Genomic DNA, 27,986 nt, shown 5'->3' with positions numbered 1-27,986 from the left:
CAGTGCACTCTGTGGACTCACTGCACTGCATCCCCAGTGGTGCCAGTGCACTCTCTGGACTCACTGCAGTGCATCCCCAGTGGTGCCAGTGCACTCTCTGGACTCACTGCACTGCATCCCCAGTGGTGCCAGTGCACTCTCTGGACTCGCTACACTGCATCCCCAGTGGTGCCAGTGCACTCTCTGGACTCACTGCACTGCATCCCCAGTGGTGCCAGTGCACTATGAAAGAAGAAAAGCAAAGAGCATTGTGCGTAATTTATGTTTAATGATGGTTTTACACCTAAAAGAGAATGGAAGTGAGAGTATGGGGAGTACAAACGTGTTCTAAAATCCTCTATGAAGTCAAAATTTCCGTAGAGAATGTTGTTACAGTAATGCTTATCCCTTCTATACATTTCTTTTTTTTATATATATAGGTAAAGCTTCCTTCTTGGTTTGTTCTGACTGCACAAATGCTGTGTGTCCCCCTCCTCTTCTTTTAATAGTAACTTTTTTTTCTGTGGGGTGGAGAATGTTGTCTTTTGATATAATCTTCATGGCATTTTCTTTTCTTTGCCTCTTTCTGTAGATATATTAAGGTAGTCTATGTAATGTGCTTTATTATACTGATTGTGTGGTGATTTATAAACTATATGATCTTTCATGTATATTTGACAATGTGTTAATTTTTTGTTAGGTTTGGGAGACCCTGCTTCCTTTTATGTTGCTGTGATTTTTCTTTTGAATGGATTAATGATGTCACTGTTCTTCCTATATGGCACATACCTCAGGTAAGGCAGTTGAGACTATTTAATTAGTACTTGTAGTCTGCTTTTACAGTATAATTAAAAAAAAGGTAGATGCTAAAATATTTTGATGGTATATTGTTTGTTTGTACAGTAGTAGTATTTTTACTGTAATGTATACATTGTCACTGAAAACTAGTGGGACAGAAGCTTGTTGATTAAAGTAAAATGTTGATGCTACAAAAACATGGAAAATTTCAGTGAAGTGGTATCTCATTGATACCACTGTGTTGTGGATAAAATTTACTATTATGCAATTTTTAAATAACTTTTGTCCTGATGGTGTTCTTAAAATTACCAGTGTTACTCATTTTTAAACAAAGTTTAAATGACACTGCACTTGTTGAATGACAAGACTGGGGTTTTTAGAATGCTTTTCCTCCAGTAATACTGCATTTCTTTCAATTTTAATATAACTGACAAGGCAAAATGTTTTTTAAGATAATGCATTCTTTTGCAGGCATACATATACTTCCCTTTTTCAGTGAATTTCTGTTTTCAGTATCTGACCTTAAATTTCAGGAACCATAATATACTTTCATACAAAAGAGATTCCACGTTCTGCAGAAAAAAAGAAGCAGAAATATTTGTACCTCTATTTTCATTCGTCTGTTGTGCAAAAAGCTGCTACTTTTTTTAAAGAGATGTGTTTTTTCCCTCCACATCATTATGTGGCTTCACTGACATTTGTTCTCTTTCTGCTTTCTCTGAAGCATATGGTGATGGTTCAGATAAAGAATAGCACAGGGCAGGAGCTGAATGTGATACTGAGAAGAGGAAGTTGTGTAGTACAACTGTCAGACATTTGGGAGTAAAGCATGTATGTGTTTCTTAACAAAGAAAGTAAATCCCTCATTTTTTGAGGAAGTAGGTAATCTTTGAATATTCGTATGACTAACTTGTCATGTTTCTCTTAAGTTAGGTGCATGGAAAGCCACATTTCATGTATTAATGTCACTGAAGAGTCAGTAATGTCTTATCCAAGGAAAGTACTGAGAAATTAACTACTGAGTATTGAAAGTAATTCAGTTTTAAATGCAAATGATCTGCAATGTACGTAGTCAAAATGACTAGAATGTAAATGCAGTTCTTTCAAATTGTAAGCCACTAGCTAGCTGGGGTTATGAAAAATAACTAATGACTATGCAATTTTCTGGAGGTAGGATTTTGATCTTTTTTATTTCTTCTAAAGAAGTTCATAGTTTGATACCAAATCTAGATGGCTGCTTAGTCATTATATCTGTATGAAGGTTCCTTGTAGTCAAGGAAAGCTGGAATACAAAGGCTTTTATTTAGGTGTGAAAAATTGAAGAACTGAATCTTGAGTGATGCAATTCTGCTATGCTGAAGTAGGAATCTTATGAATTGGTGTAGGTCTCCTTCCTAAAGCTGATTTTTTTTCTATGCCTTTTGAAAGACTTTTTCACAGCACCTGACTCATTTGATGGTGGGAAACTATCCTCTAATATTTTCTTCAACTTTTCATTTATGAATTTGTTAGCAACGATCATCTCAAGTTTACATAATTGTTTTTTTCTAGCTTTTTTTTCCTCCCTAGGTGTTTGTGAAACATATAGTCTTTTTATTTCAGCCTTATTTGCTTTTAGTCTCCTTGTAACTTTGTCTAGTGACGGCAGGTAATAGCATAGTGGAAGACCACTCTCTTACTTTCCAAGCTAGCATGTGTTCCCATCTGTGCTTGCCGTCCATACTCTATTGTTCCAGGAGTTCAGATAGCAGAAAGGTAGTTGCTTTTGTAGGACTACTTTTTGCTGTTTAACTCCTTAAACAATTTCCTCTTCAAGGTTAGAAGATCACCAGACAGTATTTCCCTGTCCTAGCACGCTGTGTGTGGCCAAGGTTAAGAAGGGGAACACAACCATCCTTTTCAAAAGTGAGCTGACGTTGCATTTGGTTAGCTGTAGTGTGAAACTGCAACCTCTGGTTATGCAAAGGCACTTGGGAATCTTCTGGTATGATGCAAGTTAGCTTCAAGCTCTGGAGCATTCTCTGTTAAGACAATCAAAGGGATATGTTGAAAACTCATGCTTAGGTTTTGTTTTGTTTTGTTTTATTTTTATTGGTAAAGGAATGGTGTTCAGGTAAGTGGTTTATGCAGTTGTCAGGTTCCCCCTGTTCCCTCTGTTCTTGCAGTTGAGGGACAGAATGCATAAGTTGATTGTCAAATACTGGATCTCAAGGAGCTACCAGTAAATTTCCCCAATCTCCTTCTGACAGTGCTTTTTCAGTATTCTGTTTCTTGCATGTTAATTAACAATGAATTAGTGCAAGTCCCTGGTGCCTTTCTTTAGGCTTCATCTTATTGTACCTGGGGATTCAAAATACAAGTTCTTTTATTATTCCAGACCTGACTCCACTAGACTAAGAATTAACTGTTCAGGTCATCTGCAGTTCTTTGAAACAGAATAATCTAAATTTAATAAAGAATTAGTAGTTTTTTAAACATGGGAGCTATAACTCCCAACAGAAGGGCCTTTTCAAAAGCTATTTTTTGTATGTACTCCACCAATCATAGTATGGTATGAGAATTTCAATGGGAAGAGTTACTGTATCTCCTACATGATATCATTGCACTATTAGAAAATAACCCATTTTACTCTATACTAAATATATCCCTCTGTGAAATAGACTGTGTTCATTTGCTTTTTTTGAAAAGATAGTGACAAGGTGCATTTCCCTATTATGTGCTACAGATTTTCTGATCTATTCTCATGTGGTAGAATAACAAGGCATGATGGATCTGAAACATTCATAATAGAATTAAGACCTTATATTCTAGACTGTAAGGTTTTATCACAATGTTAATACTTCGCATAAATCTTGATATTTTTTTAAGCAAATTTTTAGTTTTCTTTATTTTTAAAGACTTTTTTAATAATAAACATATCCTCTTGGTCATTTTGGGCTTTTAGCATTAGATGCTTTTAGTATTTGCAGAATTAAAAGTTGAGTTTTATGTGCAAGAATGCATGTTTTCTGGAGATTGTTTTAGGACTCAGCTGGTATCTTTAATCCCCTGATATTGTACCCAGAACCTACTGATTCTGTTTGACCTGTATATTAGTGATGGGTGAAGATCTGAGAGGACTTTTTTTTTTTGAAATCTTAACAGCTGGCTGCTATTGCAAAAATTGTATTTCCTGTCAAATTCACAGTAGAAATGCACTTTTTTATGTACAAAAGGGTTGCTTGATTTATATCACAGAACGTCAGTAATAACAAATCTAGCCAAACAGGTAGGAACATTATCTATTGCTGTTTTGAGGTGGAAAAAGTACTAAGTACTATCTTTGGTTTTAGTGTTGAATCCATGATACTAATTTTTCAACAGGTAAGCTTGGTTTATTTAGAAACCTATAAAAATCCTTAAGTCAAGGGCTTAAAAAACTTCTACATGTCAATGTCAGAGTACTTTGCATAAGAATTAAATTATAGCTTGCATTGACTGTATTGCATGAATTAATTTTTGTGTATGTTTTTGAGCACATTTGATTTGGTTATTTAACAAAGTATTAGGTTCAGATCAGTATTTGCAAAGATGCCCTTTGGGTGACTGAGCATGCCAGTTCTCCATTTGTATTGCTTGGAGTTTTGTTGAAACAATCAATTGAACAAAAACAAACAAACAATAAACAAAATTCAAAAAACATTCTTTACTTCTCATGACTGAAGTCTAGGTATGGTTGATTAAGTAGCTGCAATTGCAGGCTGTAACTACTAGGATTCATTGTTACTGCTGATGAAATAATATAAACCAAAGCTTGTGACAAGCAGAATAACTATTTCACGTGTTATTTACATTGAAATGGGTGCTCTACAGAAGAAAAAAAAATGATGTGGAAAGAGTGGTCTGCTCTGGAGTAAACACTAGCTGACTGCCTAGTATTTTAATATTTTGTGTACTCTACAGATTGCTTTTCCTTGGTGCCTGGAAGCATTTTTGTTTTCCCCAATAAACTTAGCTGTAAGTTAGTGTTGCTTCATATTTTTGAAGCAGCATTGGCCGTTAAGAGTTTGTTGTACCTGTCTTGCATGTTCTTTTCACAGTGGGAGCCGTCTAGGAGGCCTCATTACTGTGATGTGTTTCTTTTTCAACCATGGAGAGGTAGGTCTTCCACAGTTTTTTTTTTTCTTTTTTTTTTTAAGACTAAGATTGATCTCATTTCCTTGAAGATATCGACGTTGCTTATCTACTTGGGGATGAGTGCACAAGGTTAATAAGAAAGGAATAAAACCTTACTGAAAGCAAAATACGCTACAACTTTTATGTATCACTGTCCAATGTGTCACCTTAGATTAAAAACAAAACAAAACAAACAAACAAAAAGCCCAACAAAGTAAATATATTGTAAAGTGGTTCTGAGATTGAAATCTCAGCAGGACATTAAGTTCAAGTTTCAAAACATCAAAATCTCTTTTTGTCTGTGTTCCAGACATAACTGGGCTAGATGTACCATGTGAATAAGCTACAGAAACAGAGGAGGTTTTATTTAGATTGCTACGTATTTTACCAGAAATTCATGAATACCAAACCAGCAAAGAAACCCATTAGTACTGCTGTACTATATTCTATAGCCAGGACGCATAGAATTTAGAAACTGTAAACATACAGAGACCCCATAGGAGAGCTTCCCTCTCTGTGGATGACAGGACCTGAGGGAGGGGCAGGGGAGAACAGAGATAATACATGCTTTAGGGAAAAGACATGTTAGTATATATATTTATGAAATATTTATTTTATTTGTAATTGGAGTGCAACTTTGCATTTAATTTATACTTTATAAGCATTTATTTTACACTATTAATTTAACATATTTGTAAAATAGCAAAGCAAGCAAAGAATTGAATGGTGCTGATTCTAGTGACTTCTCTGGTAAAACAGTATTTTAAAAAATGTCTTTAAGATTCTAGGAACTGAAGTAGAAGGGACGTCATGGCATAAACATGCTATAAACTTCTATAAATTCATGATGGTCCATGTTAAAATAAACTATTTCTTTGTCCTGTAGTAGTAAAGTGTGGGAAAGGAATTCGCAGGGAGCTTTGTGCTGTTTCACACGTCCCTGAGTTAATGAGAACAAGTTAGTGAGATAATGAGGAAAACAGTGGTAGAACCAAAAACTTGAGCAAGGTCGAGATAAAGTAAATTGGCTACAGTGTTAAAGATGAGCTTTGGGCAGTGGCCAATTGCTGGCTGGCTCAAGGCGCGTGTCTGAGGGTCTCTAACCAATTGTAAGACAGATTCGGGCGCGTGGACAGCGCGTGGGGCTACGGGGAAAGTATATGTAGTAGTGAAAAAGGGCAATAAATGTCTCCTGTTCAAGAACCATCAGGAGTCTGTGTCTTGCATCCCTTAGTAAAGAACCTGTGATGATGAGTATTCAGTGCCTAACTTAGCCATTATATTTGAGGCATGAAGTCTCTATTACCATACAAATACAGTTTATGTTAAAACACATTTCGCTTTTAGACCTAGATGGGAAGAAAAGAGAGTTCTGACCTTCCCAGTCATTTCTGAGCTTCCTTAGGCTGTGTGGTTGCATTAACAGTTACAGAGCTCTTCCTTGTCTATGTACAGTCAGGGGTGTACCCTGGCATATGCATCTATCTCAGAAGCAAAAAGCTTCTTAAAGAAAGGAGCTGCCAAAGCTTGCTTTGCCTTGAATGTGTCCTGCCTCCATGCTTCCATTTCCCCTGTAACTTCCATTCCTCAAAATACCTGAATTCCTCGAGTCCTCTCCTCCAACCTTTGTTACAGTCGCGTGTTTTGTACTGCCGCCTTGGCTGTGGCCCGTTTGGAGCTCCTTGCACGATGATCCTGCTGTGTCAGTTGGCTGGTGCCAGGTCAGCACTCTCTCAGTTCCCATTGTTGCCCATTCCCAGTACCCTGAGCTGGTGGAAGGGGATGGGGAGCAGGATGTGGCCCTCTCTATCCATGAGGAAATGGTTGGCGACCTGCTACAGCACTTGGATGTACGCAAGTCAATGGGGCCAGATGGGATCCACCCGAGGGTACTGAGTGAACTGGCGGAGGAGCTGGCCAAGCTGCTTTCCATCATTTATCGGCAGTCCTGGCTGTCAGGGGAGGTCCCAGTCGACTGGCGGCTAGCAAACATCTACAAGAAGGGCCGGAGGGTAGACGCGGGGAACTATAGGCCTGTTAGTTTGACCTCAGTGCCAGGGAAGCGCGGCACTTGCAGGACAACCAGGTGATCAGGCCCAGTCAGCATGGGTTTATGAAAGGCGGGTCCTGCTTGACGAACCTGATCTCCTTCTATGACAAAGTGACACGCTTAGTGGATGAGGGAAAGGCTGTGGATGTGGTCTACCTTGACTTCAGTAAGGCTTTTGACACAGTTTCCCACAGCATTCTCCTGAAGAAACTGGCTGCTCGTGGCTTGGACTGGCATACGCTTCGTTGGGTTAAAAACTGGCTGGATAGCTGGGCCCAAAGAGTTGTGGTGAATGGAGTCAAATCCAGTTGGAGGCCGGTCACTAGTGGAGTCCCCCAGGGCTCAGTGCTGGGGCCAGTTCTCTTTAATATCTTTATCAATGATTGGATGAGGGGATTGAGTGCACCCTCAGTAAGTTTGCAGATGACACCAAGTTAGGTGCGTGTGTCGATCTGCTTGAGGGAAGGAAGGCTCTGCAGGAGGATCTGGATGGGCTGGACCGATGGGCTGAGGCCAACTGTATGAAGTTCAACAAGGCCAAGTGCCGGGTCCTGCATCTGGGGCGCAACAACCCCAAGCAGCGCTACAGGCTGGGAGAAGAGTGGTTGGAAAGCTGCCTGCAGAGAAGGACCTGGGAATACTGGTTGAGAGTCGGCTGAATATGAGCCAGCAGTGTGCTCAGGTGGCCAAGAAGGCCAACAGCATCCTGGCTTGCATAAGAAACAGTGTGGCCAGCAGGTCTAGGGAAGTGATTGTCCCCCTGTACTCGGCTCTGGTGAGGCCGCACCTCGAGTACTGTGTTCAGTTTTGGGCCCCTCGCTACAAGAAGGACATGGAGGTGCTCGAGAGAGTCCAGAGAAGGACAATGAAGCTGGTGAGGGGTCTGGAGATCAAGTCTTACGAGGAGCAGTTGAGGGAGCTGGGCTTGTTCAGCCTGGAGAAGAGGAGGCTCAGGGGCGACCTTATCACTCTTTATAGGTACCTTAAAGGAGGCTGTAGCGAGGTGGGGGTTGGTCTATTCTCCCATGTGCCTGGTGACAGGATGAGGGGGAATGGGCTAAAGTTGTGCCAGGGGAGGTTTAGGTTGGATATTAGGAGGAACTTCTTTACCAAAAGGGTTGTTAGGCATTGGAATGGGCTGCCCAGGGAGGTGGTTGAGTCACCATCCCTGGAGGTCTTTAAGAGATGTTTAGATGTTGGACTTAGTGATATGGTTTAGTGGAGGACTTGTTAGTGTTAGGTCAGAGGTTGAACTAGATGATCTTGGAGGTCTCTTCCAACCTAGACCATTCTGTGATTCTGTAAAGAAAAGTATTAGTTTGTGTCCACCCCTTGTGGAGCAGACATGGCTCCCTTAGGAAACCAGATAAAAAGATTTCAACTTAGAGGTATTCTGTTGACAGGATTGTGAGGTTTCACTGAAGTACAGAAACAAGAAAGGGTCTTTAAAGAATTTTTGACCTAAAAAACTACTGTCTTTCACATACTGGCTGTGTAGATTCAACATGTTCCAGTGATGATGTCTACAGAGCATTAAAATTGATAGCTTAATACTTGCCCCTAACCAATGAGACACACCCCCAAAGCAAGACACGTAGAATTCAGGAGAACTTGCGAATGTGGATGTGCAAGGTGCAGGAAACTGGTGAAGCCTAGGATGGAGCCGGGGTATTCCTAAAGGTGACACATACCTTCGGGATAATCGCTGTTGTTGGAGTAACACCTCACCACAGAATCACAGAATGGCCAAGGCTGGAAGGGACCATCTAGTCCAACGCCCCTGCCATAGGCAGGGATGCCACCCACTAGATCAGGTTGGCTGAGGCCCCATCCAGCCTGGCCTTGAACACCTCCAGGGATGGGGCATCCACAGCTTCTCTTGGCAACCTGTTCCAGTGCCTCACCACCCTTCTACAGGGAAGAATTTCCTCCTAATGCCTAGTCTATCCTCTTTTAGTTTTAAGACCATTCCTCCTTGTCCTATGCCTTCTTACTGGTAAGAGGTATAAATGGTGTAAAATGGGCCTGATTTCTACCCTAAACAGAGCTCCTTTTGTCTGAGAAACTTCCTGTGCTGCTCTGTGGAGAGCAGCCCATGCTGGAGCAGTCCGCTCCTGAAGGACTGCTCCCTGTGGTACGGCTCCTGGGCTGGCACTTCTCAGGCCGGCTGGCATTTGCTTCTGCCCCAGGTTCTGTCAGCCTTTTTCCTGCTAGAGCATGGTCACCTTTATGGCTGCTGCCCTCACCCAGTGACCCAATCCCATGATAATTTCCCATCCCCCAAATGACTTCAATCTCGGTTGCTTTTTAGGTTTTATTTATTTTTTTTCTTAAATGTGGGGTGCGAGCTGGCAGCCTGCATGGTCACCAGCTGGCTCCTCCTGCTGGGCTCTACGCAGCCATGATGGAGAGTGTCCAGAGAGTCTCTACCGTCCAGAGAGCGTCCATACGAAGATGGTGAAGGGCCTAGAGGGGAAGACATATGAGGAGTGGCTGAAGTCACTTGGCCTCTTCAGCCTGGAAAAGAGGAGGCTGAGGGGAGACCTCATCGAGGTCTACAGCTTCCTCACGAGGGGGAGTGGAGGGGCAGGCACTGATCTATTCTCTTTAGTCACCAGTGATAGGGCCCAAGGGAATGGTGTCAAGCTGTGACAGGAGACATTCAGGCTGGATATGGGGAAAAGGTTCTTCAGTGATAGGGTGGTCACGTGCTGGAACAGGCTCCTCAGGGATGTTGTCACGGCATCAAGCCTGTCGGAGTTTAAAAAGCGTTTAGATTATGCTCTCAGTCATGTGGTCTGAATTTTGGGATAGACCTAGGGGGATGCTAGGAGTTGGACTCAATGATCCTTGTGGGTCCCTTCCAATTCAGAGTATTCTATTCTATGATTCTATTGCATTTTATTTCTAATTTTTAGTGGGAATAGCCATTTTGATTCCTTTTGTTTGCATGTCAAAATTATCCACTCTTTAAAATATTTTTTTCTTTCGTAATGCTTATATCAAAAAATATTTACTTGAAACAATTTTATTCCTTGTCAACCTTGACTGAAGGTGTTTGAATGGACCAACCCTCCCCATTTCTCCTCTTGAGTTAGAAAGTTCATAGGTTTCGTCAGCACCTCTTTTAGTTGATTCTGTTCATTTTTTGAACAGAACTCTCTCTTCAGCAGTCTTTTCTGGAGCATGTGTTAACATCCATCAGAGTATTTTTCCTTCAGCTTTTTTTCACGATTAAGTCTATACTAATTCTCATTTGCATTCATTTATTTTGGCCTTCTGTCACTTACACAGTCAATTTTGTCATGTGTGCAACAGAAGAGATGTACAGGAACCGATGTGTTTTCCTCATTGAAATTGCTTTATTTGCTTTCGATTACATGTTGTGCTAACTGATTGCAGCAATGGGAAATGGTATTTCAGACTGGGGGAGAAACTCTTAATCTCCTGAGGGTTGTATTTGTATGTTTCCTGGCCACAGGTTCAATGCTACCTATCTTACAGAGGCTGGCTAATTAAAATGGAATTAGACAAAGGAGATGGGTAATACTGTTGTATAAGCTAGGTCTGTGTAAGAAAAGCTATATAAATATTTTGTAAAAGCATACTTAGCAATTTACAAAAAGTCGAGTGCTAAATATGTATAAGCATGATTCTCTCTGTTGCAACCGTAAATAAATAGGATTTCAGGATGTATTTTTTTGAAACTATTTCTGCTAAATGCTGGGTGAAAGCCTTCTAGATGTTAGCTACATAGTGGTAATCAAAGCTTTCTTTTACTTTTGCTGGTAAACCTTGGATTTCAAAGTGATTGTATTTCCTTTTGTTGAGACTTCTGGTGTTCTTTACAACAGATTCCATTTAAAGTATGATTTCCTGCAGGTTAACTGTTTATGCATCTGAAACACCTCTGTATGTAAAATTGAAATAGTGTGATGAATATTATTTGATCATGTAGGAACATCAATTTAAATTGGAAAAAGGATATAAAGTAATGTGCTTAACTGTGAAGTTAATATATATTATTATATATTATTATATATATTATATATATAGTTATATATTTTTTTTGATGGTCATTGCCATCTGTAAGCATTTTCTAAAGAGCTGAATAGAAAGATAGAGGATGGCAGTTAAGTAGTTGAGCTGTTTGCCACAAACCCCAAGAAATTCATGAAAAAGCTATTTGGTTGATGTCACTGTGTTATCCTTTGCTTTAGGAGAGTTCAAGAGTGAAAGATGTGAATAAGAACAGCTGTGTAAGAGCTTAATTTAATCATTAGGTTTTATTGGCCTATTTTGAAGAGCCCATTCTATAAAATTTTCCGTGTTGATGCTGCTAGAAATGTAAAATATTTGCAGCCTAAATAACTAGTGTAATGAAGAGTATGTTGGTTTCTTCTTCAGATCCTTTCCTCACACACTTTCTCCATGTAAGTGTGGCAAGTCACTGCATGAATTTGAGAATGATTTCAGTTACCTGAATAACTTTTTACGTTCAGCAGAAGCAGAGCCAAGCAGCTGCTTTCCTGTCTGTTTCTTGGGATATTCTCTAGCTGTCATACTTAATTTTGGAAAAGCAGTAATCTATTTTAATTAAACAGTGCGTCATACACCTTAAGTCTGAAAGCTGCATCCTTTTTCCTTCTCTATTCTGCTTCTTGGCTTATGTTTTGTTTGTTTGTGTTTTGTTTTTTGGTTTGTTTTTAAGCTTGTGAATAAAAGCTCGTGTAGTTTGGGTTCTGCTTTACTGAAGTACCTGTGGTCATTCATTTTGAAATACAAATGCATTGCTTTATGAAAATACAGCAGCAAACATTATCAGCTAACCCGGTTCTTATTTTTAGTGCACTCGTGTCATGTGGACTCCGCCTCTTCGTGAAAGTTTCTCATACCCATTCCTTGTGCTTCAGATGTTGCTTTTGACCTATATTCTCAGGTACCTCTCAATTTATACTTAGCTTTTTACAGCGACTTTAAAAGAGAATGTCACAGGGCATGTATTTAAGAACATTTATTTAAGTATTTATTTATGTGCCTTGCTATGCTGTAGGAGTGATATCATTAACGTGGAAACCTTCCTGTGGCTGTTATGTTGCAGACTCTGCACCAGTAAAACTGCAGTCATGTTACTCATGTATTAAAAGGAAAATTTTTGCAACTTGAAGACATGATTAAAATAAAAATCAGAATCACTAATTCGGCAAATACATGTGTAAACTAAAAAAAAAAATCGGACTTTTTGGTTGATGTCACTTCCTTCCTTTGAGAAACAAGCTGATAACCCCATCAATTGGTTATGGCCCTCTTGGAGAGTGGTATGTTGATTGCACGTAGCGTAAGCTTATGCTATGCAACAGAGGATTCTATAGCACCCATAAGCTAGAATGTTCTTGCAGTTTTTGTGTTTATTAATTCAGTCTTTTAAAGCAATCTAGTTATAATAATGCAGGGATGCCCCTGAATTTGTTAGCCCTGCTTTTCAGTGGCTGTTTCTGGCCCGCAAGGTGATCGTGTTACTGTTTTGCCTTTGGTTTGAAAATAAGCATGACTGGTTGAAAAGCCCTCAAGTATTAACAAACTCCAGCACATCACATTTGCAGTATATTTGTGATTTAGCTGAATTTTGTTGTAGTTATTGATGATTAAACCAAAACATGTTTCTATCATCTGTCACTAATGTGTGTTTGTTAGGTAAGGAAGAAATGCGTGCTGTCTAGAAAAATACTTTGAGGAATAGTTTGTAGAGTGATTGCTAGATTTCATATTATAATGACACCTCCTCATTTAATGTTAAATTGTGAAGTCAAACAAAAGCCAAGAAAATTAAACTTCAAGTTAGGTTGATTCTAGTGTATATAATCTGTATCCATAACTGACTTTTAATTAGATACATGCACTTCTGTTCTTCAAATGCTGGTACTTAAAATAGTCTTTGATCTTGCTTACCAATGAAGAAGCAAGGTATTTAGCCTAGGCGTTTCAGCACGAGGATCTGAAAAGGTGATAAAAAACATAAAGACTTAACTTTCAGGTTCTCAGTTAGAGATCCTGCTTCAAGAGCAGCTCTGTTTTACGTATAGCAGTCTCCTAATGTAATATAGGAAGTATATTTGAAAAAGAGACTAGAACTTAAATTCTCTGTTATTTGCATCACTTAAATAATAGCTTAAACTCATGCTTAGCAGGACTTCCGATAGTTAATCTTGAGAGATTTTAGGAGAAACCAAAGAGTATTTTGCAGAATTTGTTCAGACTGCTGTGATCTGTTGGGTTTGGGTTCTTTTCGGAAGAATATTTATGATATCCTGAGTTTTGGAGGCCACTTGGGGAAACTTGAATCATGACATATTTCTGATCTGATCTCAAAGCTAGGAGTAAATAAATAAAACTTTTCTAGGAAGACATGGAAAATAGAGTGTTTTCAGTCAAAGGTGAGTTTCATATACTTGTGATTGTGTTGAAATCCTTTATCAGGATTGCTGGCAAAAAAAGAGTTGCAGAAAGTAAATATGAAAGAAGGGTGAGATAGAATGCTAGAGGAGTAAAATCACTGTTGGGTGCAGACTGTTGTGAGAATAGTTGTGAATTCAGCTGAAAAGAAAATGGTTGTGACCTGACTGTACTTGTTACATGAAGGTGGACCGCTGCATGGAATATAGTTTTGACTTGCTGTATTACATATTGCCAGGAAAAGACAAACTTGGTAATGTTATATCATATCGTTAAGAAACACTAAGCATCAGAACTATTGTTTTTGGAAACCGATGGAAAAATGATACTAAATTTACTTGAACATTGTTACTTTTAGTGGATCTGTATTGCTAGCTAAATTCCAAGGTAACTTTATTATTATTTTTTTATTCCGTTCTCTGTTTTACTTTTTGATAATATGCAAATATCTGTGTAATTTAACTTACTGATACCTATTCTGTCTCTTTTTCCCAAGGATTCCGAATATTAATACAGGAAGCTTGATTGCACTGTGTGTTTCTAATATCTTTTTCATGCTTCCCTGGCAGTTTGCTCAGTTTGTTCTTCTAACTCAGGTAAGACCGTGTCCACCTCTGCATAGCCTCTTTGTCTTCTTTAGGCAAATTAACTACTTTCTATAGACAGTCACTGAGTTCACAACTATTGTTGCTTTCATTTTAGCCAGGCTTTACTCTTGCTCTTAGGAAAGATTCACCCCATTTATCACACCATTTTTTTTTCTATTCTTAAATTTAAAATTGGACACCACGCAGTCTTCTTTTTCCAGGACTAAATAATTTACTTATTTCTTAAAAGCAGCCTCCATCCTAAGGTCACTGCATTTGAACAAGTGCAGAACATGGGAAAACTTTGTATATTGAAGTACAAAAATAAAAGGTGTTGATCTTGCATTGCTTTGGGCTATTCAGATATTTATTTATTTATTTATTTATTTTACAGAGGGCAAAGTTTGCATGGCATGTGATATTTGGCATGATTTTGCATGATTTCCTATTTAATTTTAATAAACCTGAGAGTAGTGGCAGAATTTCTCTGTCTGAGAGCTCAAGCAGTTGAGTTAACTTGAACTAGCGCTGACATGTAGCATATGCTACTGTGAGCAATAGGATACTGGTCATACAGCACAATATCTTAATGCTTAAGTTGACTGAAATGTAACCTGTTGATTGAAATCCATCCATGTTTCCATACTTTTTCCCTTGTCTGTTGCACTCAAAAGAGATGTTGCTCGGTTTGAGTTGATAGTATATATCAATTGTTCAAAACTGTGTATGCAAATATCCTAAGTGGAGAAGAAGAAGCCATTAAACTCTGTAAGACATTATAAGAAATCCATTGCTATAACCATTATAAGATGTTGGGTCTGACACTTATAGGTTCGATTCATAATTTCATGAATTTTCCATGTGACTTTTAGCAAGCTACCTAATCAGTGAATCTCATTTTCCTCAGCAGCAAATTGTGATGTTTTAGTGCTTTGCAAAAATTTGGGGTTAGTTAATGTTAATGAATGCTTTTTTTTTTTTTTTTTTTCTAAAAAGTGAAAGATGTGTTTAGTGCTGTGTTGTGATAACTTCCATTTTTGGAAAACCAAGTACCTACTTCTTAAATACTCAAATATGTTTGATAACTGTTATTCAGAGCAGCAAAATTAAAGTTTCTTGAAAGAAGCTGTTATAAAATGCCTAAGTATGCACTTAGCAAAAAAGCACCAGTAAAAGTTGGTTTATAATTGTTTGAGTAATTAGTTTTTGTATGAATATGTATTTGCTAGAGCAAGTACAACACTGTAAATTGTTAACTATTTTTTTTTGCTTTTCATTCTAGATAGCTTCATTATTTGCTGTGTGTATTATGGGTTATATTGACGCCTGCAAATTACAGAAGATACTCTCTGTTCATATGGTAACTTTTTTTTTCAAATTAAAACTTCTCAAACAGGTTAAAGTATCAAAACAGTGTGTCTGAAGTGTTTTCATTAGTTTCAAAGTGATTAGAAATGTGCAATAACAGAATAGAATAGTTCATTTGGAAGGGACCTTCAAAGATCATCAAGTCCAACTGCCTGACCACTTCAGGGCTAACCAAAAGTTAAAGCATATAATTAAGGGCATTATACAAATGCCCCTTGAACATTGACAGGCATGGAGCATCAACCACCTCTCTAGAAAGCCTGTTTCCGTGTTTGACCACTGTCATGGTAAAGAAATTATTCCTAATATCCATTCTGAACCTTCCCCAGCATAGCTTTGTGTCATTCTCTTCCATTTTATTGTTGGTTACCAGGGAGGAAAGACAGGTGCCTCCCTCTCCACTTCTTCCTCAAGAAGTTGTAGAGAGCAATGAGGTGACCTCTTAGCTTCCTCTTCTCCAAGCTAGCCAGCCCAATTGTCCCCAGCCTCTCCTCACAGGACATACTTTCCAGCCATTTTACCAGCTTTGTTGCCCGTCTCTGGATGCTTTCAAGTAACTTAACATCCTTTTTATATTGTGAAGACCAGAACTGCATGCAGTAGTCAAGGTGAGGCTTCATCATTACTAAATAGAGCAGGAGAATCATCTCTTTTGGCCAGCTGGCTATATTGTGTTTAATGCATCCAAAAATGCAGTTTGTTGTCTTGGCTGCCAGGGCAAACTGCTGACTCGTGTTGAGCCTGCTGTCAACCAGCACCCCCAGATCCCTTTCTAGAGAACTGTTCTCTGGCCACTCATCTCCTAGTCTGTACTTGTAACAAACATTACTCCGTCCCAGGTGCAGAACCTGGTATTTACCTTTGCTGAACTTCATGCTGTTGATAATTGCCCAATGCACCAATCTATCTAGATCCCTCTGCATGGCCTGTCATCACTTGAGGGAGTCAACAGCAGGGGTTGGAGGGGCCTGGATTTGAACATTTGATCTTAAATGTTTTTATATCATAGTGTCAGAAAGTAGGATCTGTCCGATGCATCGTAATTGTTGAACTCCATAAAAATTATTGACCTAAAAGATTTGTAGAAATATTTGCCTTGCCTTTTTGTTTCTACTTATTTCATGAATTCAAAGATACATGCATTCTCAAACAGCAGAATAGAAAATATACTAAAAATAGAGTATGAACAATAAAAAGTTGAAAAGATAGCGTTCATCTTATGCCATTAGTTAATGGAAACAATAAATGAGGTGTTTGCAAGTCAAAATTAGGAAACCCCAACTAGAACTTGGTTTTGAAGACTACGGACATCTGGACCACGAGAAGATGTTCTGCTCAAACTATTTAGAGAAATGTTTAGAATGAAGGGCAAAAAAAGATAAAATGTTAGTCTGAAAAAAACTTATTTTGTCAAATTGATAAGAAAGTCAAAGGCAGGAGATAATAAGTAAAAGGCAAATGGGTTTCAGCATAATATACCTGGTCTTCATTTTTGAAACTAAGATAATGATCAAGTTCTGTTGCTAGGATTTTCTGCTGTTTGAAGAAAGACCACAGTCTTAAATATATAGGAAGATGTAAACTTTTTTTTCCTTTTTAAGAAATATGTCTATTTTTAAAAATACACTTTTGATAAAATTTTGCAATGCAAACTCAGTGGGCAGAAAGTGTTTTTGCCACACAAAAGAAGCTTTTATCTAAATGATATTTCATACTTTTTTCCAAACATTTTGAAATACTGCAAACGGTAAATGAAAGGCAGTAGTAAGTTCTATTCAGCTCAATTTCTATCTAAAACTATATATAAAATGCTTGTTCCCAGTCACACTTATAAGGAAAATTTGCAAATAAGCATCTTGGTTTAGTAAATTTTGGCAGAAGCAGGATGAAATATTTGTGTCATTTGGCTTATAGTAGTAAGTGTATAATATTGGTGCCAAAGTGCCATAAAAGCCTAATTTCAGATCATTAAATAGTTGTGTACCATTATAGAGAAAGCTTTCTGAGGCTGGGTAAACTGCTGGTCTGTCTTTGTGGTGTTTCTGATTCTGTCCCCAACCTCCAGTTTTTGTAGAAAATTACAGCCTAGCTATGGAAAAAAGAAAATAAATCAAAAGGCTGAACATTTTACTACTTTTCCTTATTCCTGTGCACAGTAGAAGGTAGAGATTGATCATTGATATGGCTTTCCCAAGTTGGGAAATGTAATTCAGCTTGCTTTCTCTTAATCAGAAAGCACAGTAGGAGATCAGGATGGTGCAAAAAAGTTTTTTGTGTATTTCAGCCTTGACTTTCAACCTGATATAGCTGTTCATATGATTGAACAGTCAGAATGCTGCTTCATTTAATTCAGTAATGATTATTTTTTAAATATATGCTTCTCACTTTGGAAGAAAGAAAACAAGCATTTATTCAGTTATTCAGTACTTTTAATGTTTGTCCAGGACTCTGAAAGATAACAAACAGAATAGAGAAATACTTTTTTTTTTTTCCCCAAATTATTGCATTATGTTAGGAATAACTTCAAAAATATAACAGGTGTATCGGGCAAGATGAGTTAGTCTTAATCTATGTGTACTTTATAATATAAAATAATACTGTACACTTGGCTATCTGTCACAATTATGTCGTACTCAGTGTTTTCAGAACAGTTCTCTAAGCCAAATATCAAGCTTGCACTTGTTGCCAGGGTTGTGTCTTTAATTATAAAGCTGTTTGTGTTACAACGTAATTTATATAGTTAGGCAATTCTTAACCTTTTCTATTGTAAATTTAATAATTTTAATTTTCTTTTTTCAGGTATCTCTTGTAGTATGTTTTATTTTGATGTTCGGTAATTCGATGTTATTAACATCATATTATGCTGCATCTTTAGTAGTTATATGGGTAAGTTGTTTAAGAAAAAGAAAATTAATCATGTACTGTTCTGTATGTATTGATATAAAATGTAAAACTGCTGCATTACCAGACAGTTGACAAATCTTTTATGTCACAAACAGACCTTAAAGATATTAGGAGAATAATTAAATACTAAGATTTTTCACACCAAGACCTCTTCCAAAGGGAAGCTGAGTTAGGGGTCAGCTGTCTTCTTTATTTAGGCCAGGTTAAATTTTACAGGATCCACACCATTGTTAACACCATCATAATATTTGACCAAAATAATTATGAAATGAGAACATGAGCAAGAAGTCTTGTTTTAAATGCTTCTTTCTCTGAAACTGCAAATACAGAACAAATGACTGTAACTTACATAACAAAATTCCGTAGAATCATTAAGGTTGGAAAAGACCTCCAAGATCATCTGGTCCAACCATCCACCTACCACCAATGTCACCCACTAAACCATGTCCCTAAGCACCACCTCCAACCTTTCTTTGAACACCCCCAGGGACGGTGACGCCACCACCTCCATGGGCAACCCGTTCCAATGCCTGACTGCTCTTTCTGAGAAGAAATGTCTCCTAATTTTGAACCTGAACCTCCCTTGGCACAACTTGAGGCCATTCCCTCTTGTCCTATCACTAGCTACCTGTGAGAAGAGGCTGACCCCCAGCTCCCCACACCTTCCCTTCAGGTACTTGTAGAGAGCAATAAAGTCTCCCCTGAGTCTTCTCTTCTCCAGACTGAACAACCCCAGTTCCCTCAGCTGCTCCCCATAGGACTTGTGTTCCAGGCCCTTCATCAGCTTTGTAGCCCTTCTCTGGGCGTGCTCCAGGGCCTCGATGCCCTTCTGGTACTGAGGGGCCCAAAACTGAACACAGCACTTGAGGTGAGGCCTCACCAGAGCAGAGTAAGGGAAACTGTAGTTCAAATAGTACACAGTACTATTTGAAGCTATTGAGCCATATTCCCAAGTGTGAAATTATTCACTAAAGACTCATCTCAACATTCGCTATCTTCATTTATACGTAAGAGGAAAAACCACCTCTAACCTCTTCTAGTTTCATATGGTTTCTGCTAAGGGAATTATGTACATGAAATAGGAGATAAGATTGTATAAACAGATCTGCTTTAGCATGCTACAAGTAATCTCAATTTCTGAATCCTTTTGCCCCTGCTAGAAGCATGGGGTGACCTCAGTGATTTTTGTTTGTTTTCTTTTTTGTTTTATTTATATTTTGTCCTTCAGTAAAAGAGTGGTAATTTCTCACCTGTGTTAAGAATTATCTCCTTTCACTACTGGTAGTTGTTGGAATAGTTTTTCTTATAAACTTACTGTACTTGCTTGTAGCAGCTTCTGTAATTATATACTAAGTGTAGTTACATTGAGTTTCTTGCCTATTTTCTGCTTAGAAAAAAACATTTGTTGTTTGTCTGTTATTTGACTGTATATAGTGGCCTCAGTCCATGTCACATACAGACGGGGTTCTAAAAGCTTTTAAGTTCATTCTCTGTTTTTCTTAATGCTGTTGTTTGTCAAGGCATCTTAGAACGGATTTTCTGTGTGTCATAAATCAGGAACAATGTGAAACAGAAAAATACTGATTATTTTTTCCCCACTTGTGTTCTCTTGCCTTGTATGAAAAATTTGTGTTATGCTGCCAGTAATTTATTTGTTGCTTCAGAAGGCTGTTGTTCATGAAAGCAGACATAATTGTTTCCTGTTGTCTTTGATTTAAAGAAACTTAGAACTGTATAATATAGAATTTTACTTGGTAAAAAGTAGAGTAGTCGTCCATTAATCATATATAAACTGCAGTAGGAATTTTTATTTTGGCATGTTTTGCCAATGCAGGGTAAAATCACAATACCGTATGTTGATTCTGTTCATTCATGTTTCATGTGTTGATTCCGGAATCTGGTGTGTGGTGGTGTGTGTGTTTATTTATTTACTTTAAGTAGCTGCATGCTAAAGCAGGTGCTTATTAAAATAAAATAAAAAGTCATCTAAGATACTGGAACATCTTCTTGTTATATCTTACCTGGAAATATATTTTCATTTTATTATTAGGGAATTCTGGAACTGAGTCCAAGAGTCTTTAAAAGGTGCAGAAGTCAAGTCTATCTGTGGGTAAGGAATTTCATACATCTTGAATTTTAGAAAATAATTATGACTTTTGTTTTAATGAAACTGAACTAACTTTTGTTTTCTAACAGCAGAAAATCAAGAAATACAGATAAACTGCCCTTTTCAAGTAAATTGTCCCTATTCCTAGGAATTCATTTTAAAATACTGAAGGATGAAAAAGGGCATAAATAAGCATTTATTTCACAAAATTAAAATAACATTCAAATGGCAGCACATTTAATTTAAACCTGTTTGCAAAACCTAAGATCTGTATGAAAATCTCTCTGAAACAGAAAGCAATTTAGAAGAGGCAGTTAAAAGAATAACAGTGCCTGGTGATTTGATGGGGATTAAGACACTACACTAGTGATTCATTAAAAATATGTCCTATATCACCATTCTTTCAGAATATTTTTGATAACATCAAGCAACTTACAATTACATAACTAAGTACAAGAAAAGAGTCAGACTAAAACGATGTAGGGGCATGTAGTTGGGGTTTGAGGGCAGTTGAAATAATGTCCAAATGTGGAGGAAACCCCCAAAACTCTGACAAATAAAATACAACACTGTAGAAAACATGAGAAACAACTTGCTGCTTAAGATACAACGTTAACTGGTAAAGATATCTTTAATGGGAGACTACTAAGACTATCCAGGTGCTTAAGACCATTCTCATTAAAATGAATGGTAACCTCTTGCCAAAACTGGATGAAATTCATACAGTTATTATGCAGGCATTAGAATATAAAGGCATTAAAATGAAAAAAAAAATTATAACAAACTGCATCGCGTGTGTAACCTGTCAATGTAACTAGTTACCTGTGGTACCAGGGAATTGGGAATGTAGACAGATCTTGTGTCAGGTTTTTAAAACTGAGATCCAAGACATTTGTGGAACTACAGACCAGTAAGTCCAACTTTGTAGAAGAATAAATAGATGAATAAAGTTGTTAAAGATACATGTACATGTGATATAACAAAAGATAAGTCCGATGCAGCCTCTCTAAAGGAAGTCATGCCTGGCAAATGTATTTGACTTCTTTGAAGGATATAGATAAGGGTGTATGGGTGAATGTAATGCACTTGAATTTCAGAAACCTTTTGGGGAAGATAACTAACGGGAACTGTAAAAGAAAATAAGCTCCATGTGATAAGGTGTGAATGTTAGAAGGTAAGAAACAAAGGGTGGGATTAAATGGTAAGTTTTCAAAAGAAGACCACCACCACCCAAATTATATGTATAAAATATTTGAACCTAAATAAGCAGAAAAATTTTGGTATTCTTATGAAAAGTTCTCTGAATACATCATTGCATTTCTGAGCAGGCATCAAAAAGGAAAGTAAACAATGGAAGTTATGGAGAGTGGACTCCTTCCAGAAAAAGCAGTAAATTTTCTTATTTTTTAAACTCATTCTTGCCATCCTAAATATTATATGCAATCTCAGTCAGCATATCTTTCTTAAAAAAAAAAAAAAAGGCACATGAAAGAATGCCCTCCCCCCAAATGCAAAACGTACCACAATCAAATATAAGAAGAGAGGATATGAAGATAATTATTAATAAAGAATTGCTAAATAGCACAGATTTTAAAATAAGTTAGAATTCTACATCTTCGAAGGTGGAGGTAAGCATAAGAAAGCTAGTGAGTAGAAACAGGTTATAATTACAGTTTATTTGGTGCTCCTTATGTTGGCAGCAGTAAATTTATAAGAGAGAATTATTATATTGTGGAAGCAAAAAATAAAGAGTCAGAAAAGGATTAGGTACCTCTCAGGCATTTAGGTTCATTTTCAGCCATTAAACATGATGATTGAATGCAACCCACAGTCACATAAATATCATGGTTACATTAGGGTAAAGATCAGTTTGCATGTTTTTATTATATTCTCTGTGAATGTATCTGCTGCTGGTCCCTGTCATATGCATGATGCTGAGCCAGGCTTTCCTACTCAGCTGGGCTCGTTTTATAAGGAACTAAGTAAAACGAGACTACCTAGAATTTTCTCCTTTTTAGTAGTTTTAGTTACATTTCATAAACATGGTATGTAACCCTTTCTATCTCCTTGAAGTTCTATTTTGAGATTATCTTCAAAAGGTACTATAAATCAGCAAATTCCTTCAAAGGTTTGGATTAGTGGGGTAGTACAACCTGATAATTACAGAGAGGCTGATGGTGGAAAATAATCATGGTACACCACTGTATGCAAAACAGATGGAATTGACAGTTTGGCTGCCCCATTTAAAGTTTACTTTGCTACATCCTCTGCTACATTGTCATGTGCAGTGATACAGCCAAAATATCAGTTAATCCAAAAATATTTCAGTTGAACTAAGGGAGGGGGAAAAAAGAGAAAACAAAACATAAAACCATCCAGTGTGTTCAAATTTCAGAAGTGTAACTGGTTAGAAATGATTGTATATCTTGGTGATAACGTAGAGTTTTGAGCTAGTCACTAAATTTAGTAATCTTTCTGAGAAAGGATGGCTTTATTTAAAAGTTTGTTGAGACATGTTTATTTCATTCTGAATGTATTTTTAAGGTCATTGAAGGATGTGCCTGGTTATTTGGGACAGTCACCTTGAAATACCTAACTTCTTTAGCATTTGGAATAGCTGATGATGTACGTCTTCTTTCTCTTATGCAAGTATATGGTGTCTTTTAAAAATATTTTGTCTTAAAACTTTGATTTCAGTCTCTTATTGATATATTTTCCCGAGATTCCAAGACTTCTTTTGCAGAAATGGGAATGGGCTTGTGTATTTGCTTTCTCATTCAATATGAATGAAGACTTTGAGGTTTTATGACCTAAGTTTGTGAAAAGACCAATGTGTTTACTGTTGAGTTGATAAATGCTCTGTGTTTGTTATGAAATTTGGCTTTATAGAGCTCTGTTTATTTTTGGTATCTTTTTCCTACATCTTTATTTACTCTGTTTCTTGATTCAATTTCTTCTGAAACTCATTTTTAAGGCAATTCTGAAATGCTTGTTGTAACTAGAACTCCTAATTGCACTTTAGTGCTTTTATTATTAAATTATATTTTTTAAACCCTGTCTATGAAGATGCTGCACACCTAAATGTAGGGGCAAGAGGTGGGAAGCTCATATCTTAAAATATGCATATGCAAACTGTACTCTTGTTCAACCCAGTTGCAGTGGTAACATTCTTTTTCTGCTGCTTTCTGCTTTTTCTTTTGTCTAATCTGTTATGATCAAATATATCATTTAATCTACTCAAATACATTTTTGGTGCATTTATAACATTATTGTAAATTATATAATCCTCTGTTTTAATTTAAAAAAATGATATATATTTACACTACTTGTTTGCAGAAAACAGTTTTTTTTTTTTTTCTTACTGCAGCTCTTTTTTTTGTATTTCCTACCAGGCTCATATAGGTAACATACTAAAATCTAAATTTATTGGCTACAAGGATTTTGATACATTAATGTATACCTGTGCTGCAGAGTTTGACTTCATGGAAAAAGAGGTAATCTGATCAAATTAGATGTTTGTGGAAAAGGGAGCTTTTTGATTTATCTCCATTTATAACTTGAAACATCTGTGAGCCATAACATACTACTGCTGTCGTAAGAATTCTTTCTTTTTTTTCCAAGCGCTTACTGATGAAGTTAGAGATGTTAATGAACTTCAGCTAAATTTAAATGGTTTTATTGCTTTTAAATTTGCTAACACTAAAAGTGTTTTGATTTCATATCTAAGAAGCATGCTTACTTTACTAAAAGAAGTGCTTGTTCAGGGATATATGAAAGGTCAAAGTCCTGCAAAATTAAGATTTTGTGTCTGTCAGTAACTGATGCTGAGTAAACGGAAAATGTGATGAGAGCCACGAAGGTGAAGTAGATTTAGTTTACAGAAAAGTATCGAGGTTTCCATGTGTGTTGTTAGTAGACTTTTCTGGTTCATCAGTATCTAAATGTGTTCAGAACATTTATAGATTAGTCAACCCAGAACACTCGAATTCTTTTGAGATACCATCTACTTCAAGTCTTTGGGTAGTTTGCCAAAGAAAGGGGAATAATTTTTTAATGACCCTAGTATTAAGACCTCTAGTGAGATTGCTGGGTGGAGTTTAAATTTAAGTTTCTTCTAGCTTGTTTTGTTCTTGTTGTGTGTTTATATTTGTTTCACTTGAGGAAAAACTCCTTTATATTATTTTTTTCAAAATGAACATCGATGTAACTCTAGATGACTGGAAAGCAATTAATGCATTGTATTTCCATTGTAGACTCCAGTTAGATACACAAAGACTCTACTACTACCAGTTGTTCTGGTGGTTTTGGGGGTAATCATCAAAAAGGTAAGTGATTTAGTGAATCACCTTTAACTTGAATTTACTTTTTTCGTGTTTCTAAGGGACCAGTATTTATTTTGAGACAGGAAAAAGTTAAACAAAATACAGATTGTCAAAAATATTTGTATACAGTTCTGTATTTCCTTTACATAAGTTTTTACAAAGTTCTGGTCCTGCGTCAGTGAGAAAACTTGCTTTGATGTTAAGCACCAAAAAAAATTCTGTCACTTAGCTGATGAGTACTATAACTAAAGTTTACAACTGTTTTTGTAAATTTGATTATGTATAGTTTGTGTGAAAACAACTTACAGACACAAGAACACAAGAACAGATGGGATAACTGCTAACTGCCTGGCTAATTAAACATCCTCAGAAAGAATTTTTAGGTAAAGCATTGTGTGCCTTTATCTTAGCATTATCTGAAAACGAGATACTCAGGTGTAATTTAATTTAACGAATGTTGGAAATGCTCTATAATGCTTTTGAAAATTTATTCATAATTTTGCTGGCTTCTGTGTTCTTCAGGCAATTAAATATCTTAGGTGGACTTTATCTCATACAGGCCAATATGAAAGGTAAGTATTCTTTTTGAATGTCAAACTGATCTTCCTGCTGGAAGTTCATTTGATTTGACATACACTAAATAGCTACATTACGTTGACCCTTTTTGAAGGGTAAATTATGTAACTGAATGGCTTGGATGTACTATTTGTAGTATTTTTATAGACTAAGTTTTATCTGCTGAACTTAGTTTCAGACATCTTAGCCCCCCTCGCCCACAAATATTCTATTTCATCATTTATATTTCTACTTTGTTCCTAAATCAGTGTTTACTTATGTGTCTATTCACTTTTCTCCTATAAACAGTGAACACAAGCTGTTTCTTCCCCGTTATTTTTTTCCAGGTTATAAAAATACTTGAATTTCATCTTTAGGAAGGGATCCCAGCTGTATTAATTTTATTTTCTAAGCGTCTGTAATACGTGCTCTGCCTGTTACAGGCATTTGGCATCACTTCTTGAAGTGCTTAAGGGCAGTGAATTTGGCCAATTGCATGTTGTCATTTCCCTAACAAAGGAAATCTTTTTGCTTCCATTTTTTTTTGTCACTAGTCATTTCAGTAATATCTGCTTTCCATAGTCTTAATGGCATATATCAAAATTAAAAAAATAAAAAATTGATGCAGCATTCTGCCCTCAGAGGGTTTTTATTTAAAAAAAAAAAAAAAAAAGTATACCTTGTTTTCACTGTATTCACATTTATATTTCCCATAAAGCCAAAACCAGTCTGAGTAAATGTCTGACATTTTGGTAACAGTTCTTTGCCTCTGTTATGTTACTGAGGTTTCATTCTCAAAATAAACTGTTCAACTCTTCTATATGTGAAATAATTCATGAAAGTGATTAAAAAACTGCTATAATTAATTTTCAGATATCCAAGTAGACATAGGGATGGAGGATAGTTCCTAATCTGCAGTGTATATATATAAGCTTCTTAGAAAAAAAAATCTGTACAGGTGCTGACTCTTGCTTACTGTAAAGTAAAAGTGCTGCATCTATATGATAGAAACAAATCATGATTTTTTTCCTTTTTTCTTTATTCAGAGAGGAACGTTTTAACCAGGGTGAGGTAAGATATTTTTTTCTGCACAATTTTATTCATATGTTAATGAGAATAGTTGGCCCATTGCAAGCTGTATTTCAATATTAATGCTGGTAGATGGTTTATTTGTAGCTAATTATTCGCGTCTTTTATTCCATTGTCTTAAATTGAATCCAATATGTCACCAAAATAGCTCTGGAATGCTGAACAGAAAATAATGCTAATTAATGGTGGGGTGGCAGTGCAGGATAGGAGTCCTTTGGGCTTTTGCTGTACCAGTGCAGAAAGGCACTGATTGTGAAAATGCCTCTGTGATTTACCACAGCACTTCCACAGGTGATGTAGATTCACTGTTAGGAGGGCTGAACTACATGTCTGATGCCTTCTAACTGTTTTTTTTCTAACAAGTTGCCTGTGGTAGTGTGAGTAGCCGAGATTATAGAATCATTTAAATCATTTAGGTTGGAAAAGACCTCCTCTAAGATCATCTGGTCCAACCTTTAACCTAGCACTGACAAGTCCACCATTAAACCATGTCACTAAGCTCTACGGTACACATCTTTTGAAGATCTCCAGGGGTGGTAACTCAACTACTTCTCTGGGCAGCCTGTTCCAACACTTCGGAACAGTGAAGATTTTTTTCCTAATATCCAACCTAAACTTCCCTTGGCATAACTTAGGGTCATTTCCTCTTGTTTTATTGCTTGGTGCTTGGGAAGAGACTGATCCCCACCTTGCTTATAGCCTCCTTTAAAGTAATTATAGAACATGATACAGAGTAGATACATGATACAGGTGTAGAGTCTCCCCTGAGTCTCCTTTTCTCCAGGTTAGATGACTATATTTGCTTCTTCCATCTCATACGTCAATATTTTAGGTATTAGACAAGGTATTAGCAAGGTCTCTTCACTTCTATAAAGAGATAATATAACAAATTTTAGCTGTTTCTGCCTGTGTTCTAGAATCTTTTGAAGAGCTAGCCATTTCTCAAATTCCTTCTAGTTTTATTGTTAATGTTTCTCCTGCTGTTGTTCCATACTTTGACAGACTAGACGCACTTTAAAAAAAAGATGACAAAGTTCTGTTCACCATCTGAAATGTGAAGATCTTTACTTTCACTTTGACTCTTTTTCAGACAAACTTGTCATTTAAGCTATACTGAAAATGAAGTTACAGTTTTGAGAGAAATTAAAAGTATGTAAATACAATTGTTTGTGGTTTTGTTTGTTTATTTTGCAGGTGGTATACCATGCATTGCAGCTGTTGGCATACAGTGTCCTAGCGATTTTAATCATGAGGCTAAAGTTGTTTTTGACACCACACCTGTGTGTTATGGCTTCCTTGGTGTGTTCAAAACAGGTAAGATTTAGTGCTGCAGCTATCTCAGTACTTACACTATTACCTATATATTTATTCTAAATCAAATTTGTGTGATTGCTGAATCTGAGTATCACAGTTAAAAATAAACTAAATTAAGTTGCCTGTCTAAAAGTATGATTACATGTTCCTTTTTCCCCTCACCCTAAATAAAATAAGCATCCTGTTTTATGCAACTTGTCCAACTGCATTACTATACAAATTAGTATGCTGTGCATTGAACTTGAGCATAAAGAGACATACAATGGATTTTACTAATGCTGTTGCAAATTTTTATTAGCTATTGA

At 36.9% G+C, this 27,986-nt stretch overlaps 1 protein-coding gene across 2 annotated transcripts; it reads left to right on the top strand.

Annotated features, from left to right (window-relative positions):
- The first annotated feature begins 533 nt into the window (after window positions 1–533).
- Window positions 534–27,986, top strand: LOC310893743 (protein C-mannosyl-transferase DPY19L1-like). Of its 2 annotated transcripts, XM_083823111.1 has the most exons (13): window positions 534–773; window positions 4,857–4,914; window positions 11,830–11,921; window positions 13,932–14,031; window positions 15,305–15,382; window positions 18,190–18,276; window positions 20,345–20,404; window positions 22,946–23,026; window positions 23,794–23,895; window positions 24,655–24,726; window positions 25,246–25,295; window positions 26,325–26,349; window positions 27,562–27,985. In XM_083823111.1, exons 1-13 carry the CDS (start codon window positions 736–738, stop codon window positions 27,739–27,741), a joined length of 1,023 nt encoding a protein of 340 aa, XP_083679237.1. In that variant the 5' UTR covers window positions 534–735; the 3' UTR covers window positions 27,742–27,985. The 2 variants fall into 2 exon arrangements, with proteins under 2 accessions (XP_083679237.1, XP_083679238.1); XM_083823112.1 differs by lacking the exon at window positions 4,857–4,914 and having other exon boundaries at window positions 27,562–27,986.

Source organism: Anser anser, assembly GCF_964211835.1.
Source record: "Anser anser genome assembly, chromosome: 2".
NCBI lineage: Eukaryota > Metazoa > Chordata > Aves > Anseriformes > Anatidae > Anser > Anser anser.
The sequence above is the reverse complement of the archived record's forward strand: the minus strand, read 5'-3'. Positions and strand labels throughout refer to the sequence as shown.

Bases quoted from the DNA above. Each gene is read 5' to 3' on its own strand.
- LOC310893743 (XM_083823111.1), top strand. From the start codon at position 736: ATGATGTCACTGTTCTTCCTATATGGCACATACCTCAG. The intron at 20,405-22,945 runs GTAAGGAATTTC...TGTATTTTTAAG, and splicing joins GAAGTCAAGTCTATCTGTGG to GTCATTGAAGGATGTGCCTG. The intron at 23,896-24,654 runs GTAATCTGATCA...TTTCCATTGTAG, and splicing joins TTGACTTCATGGAAAAAGAG to ACTCCAGTTAGATACACAAA.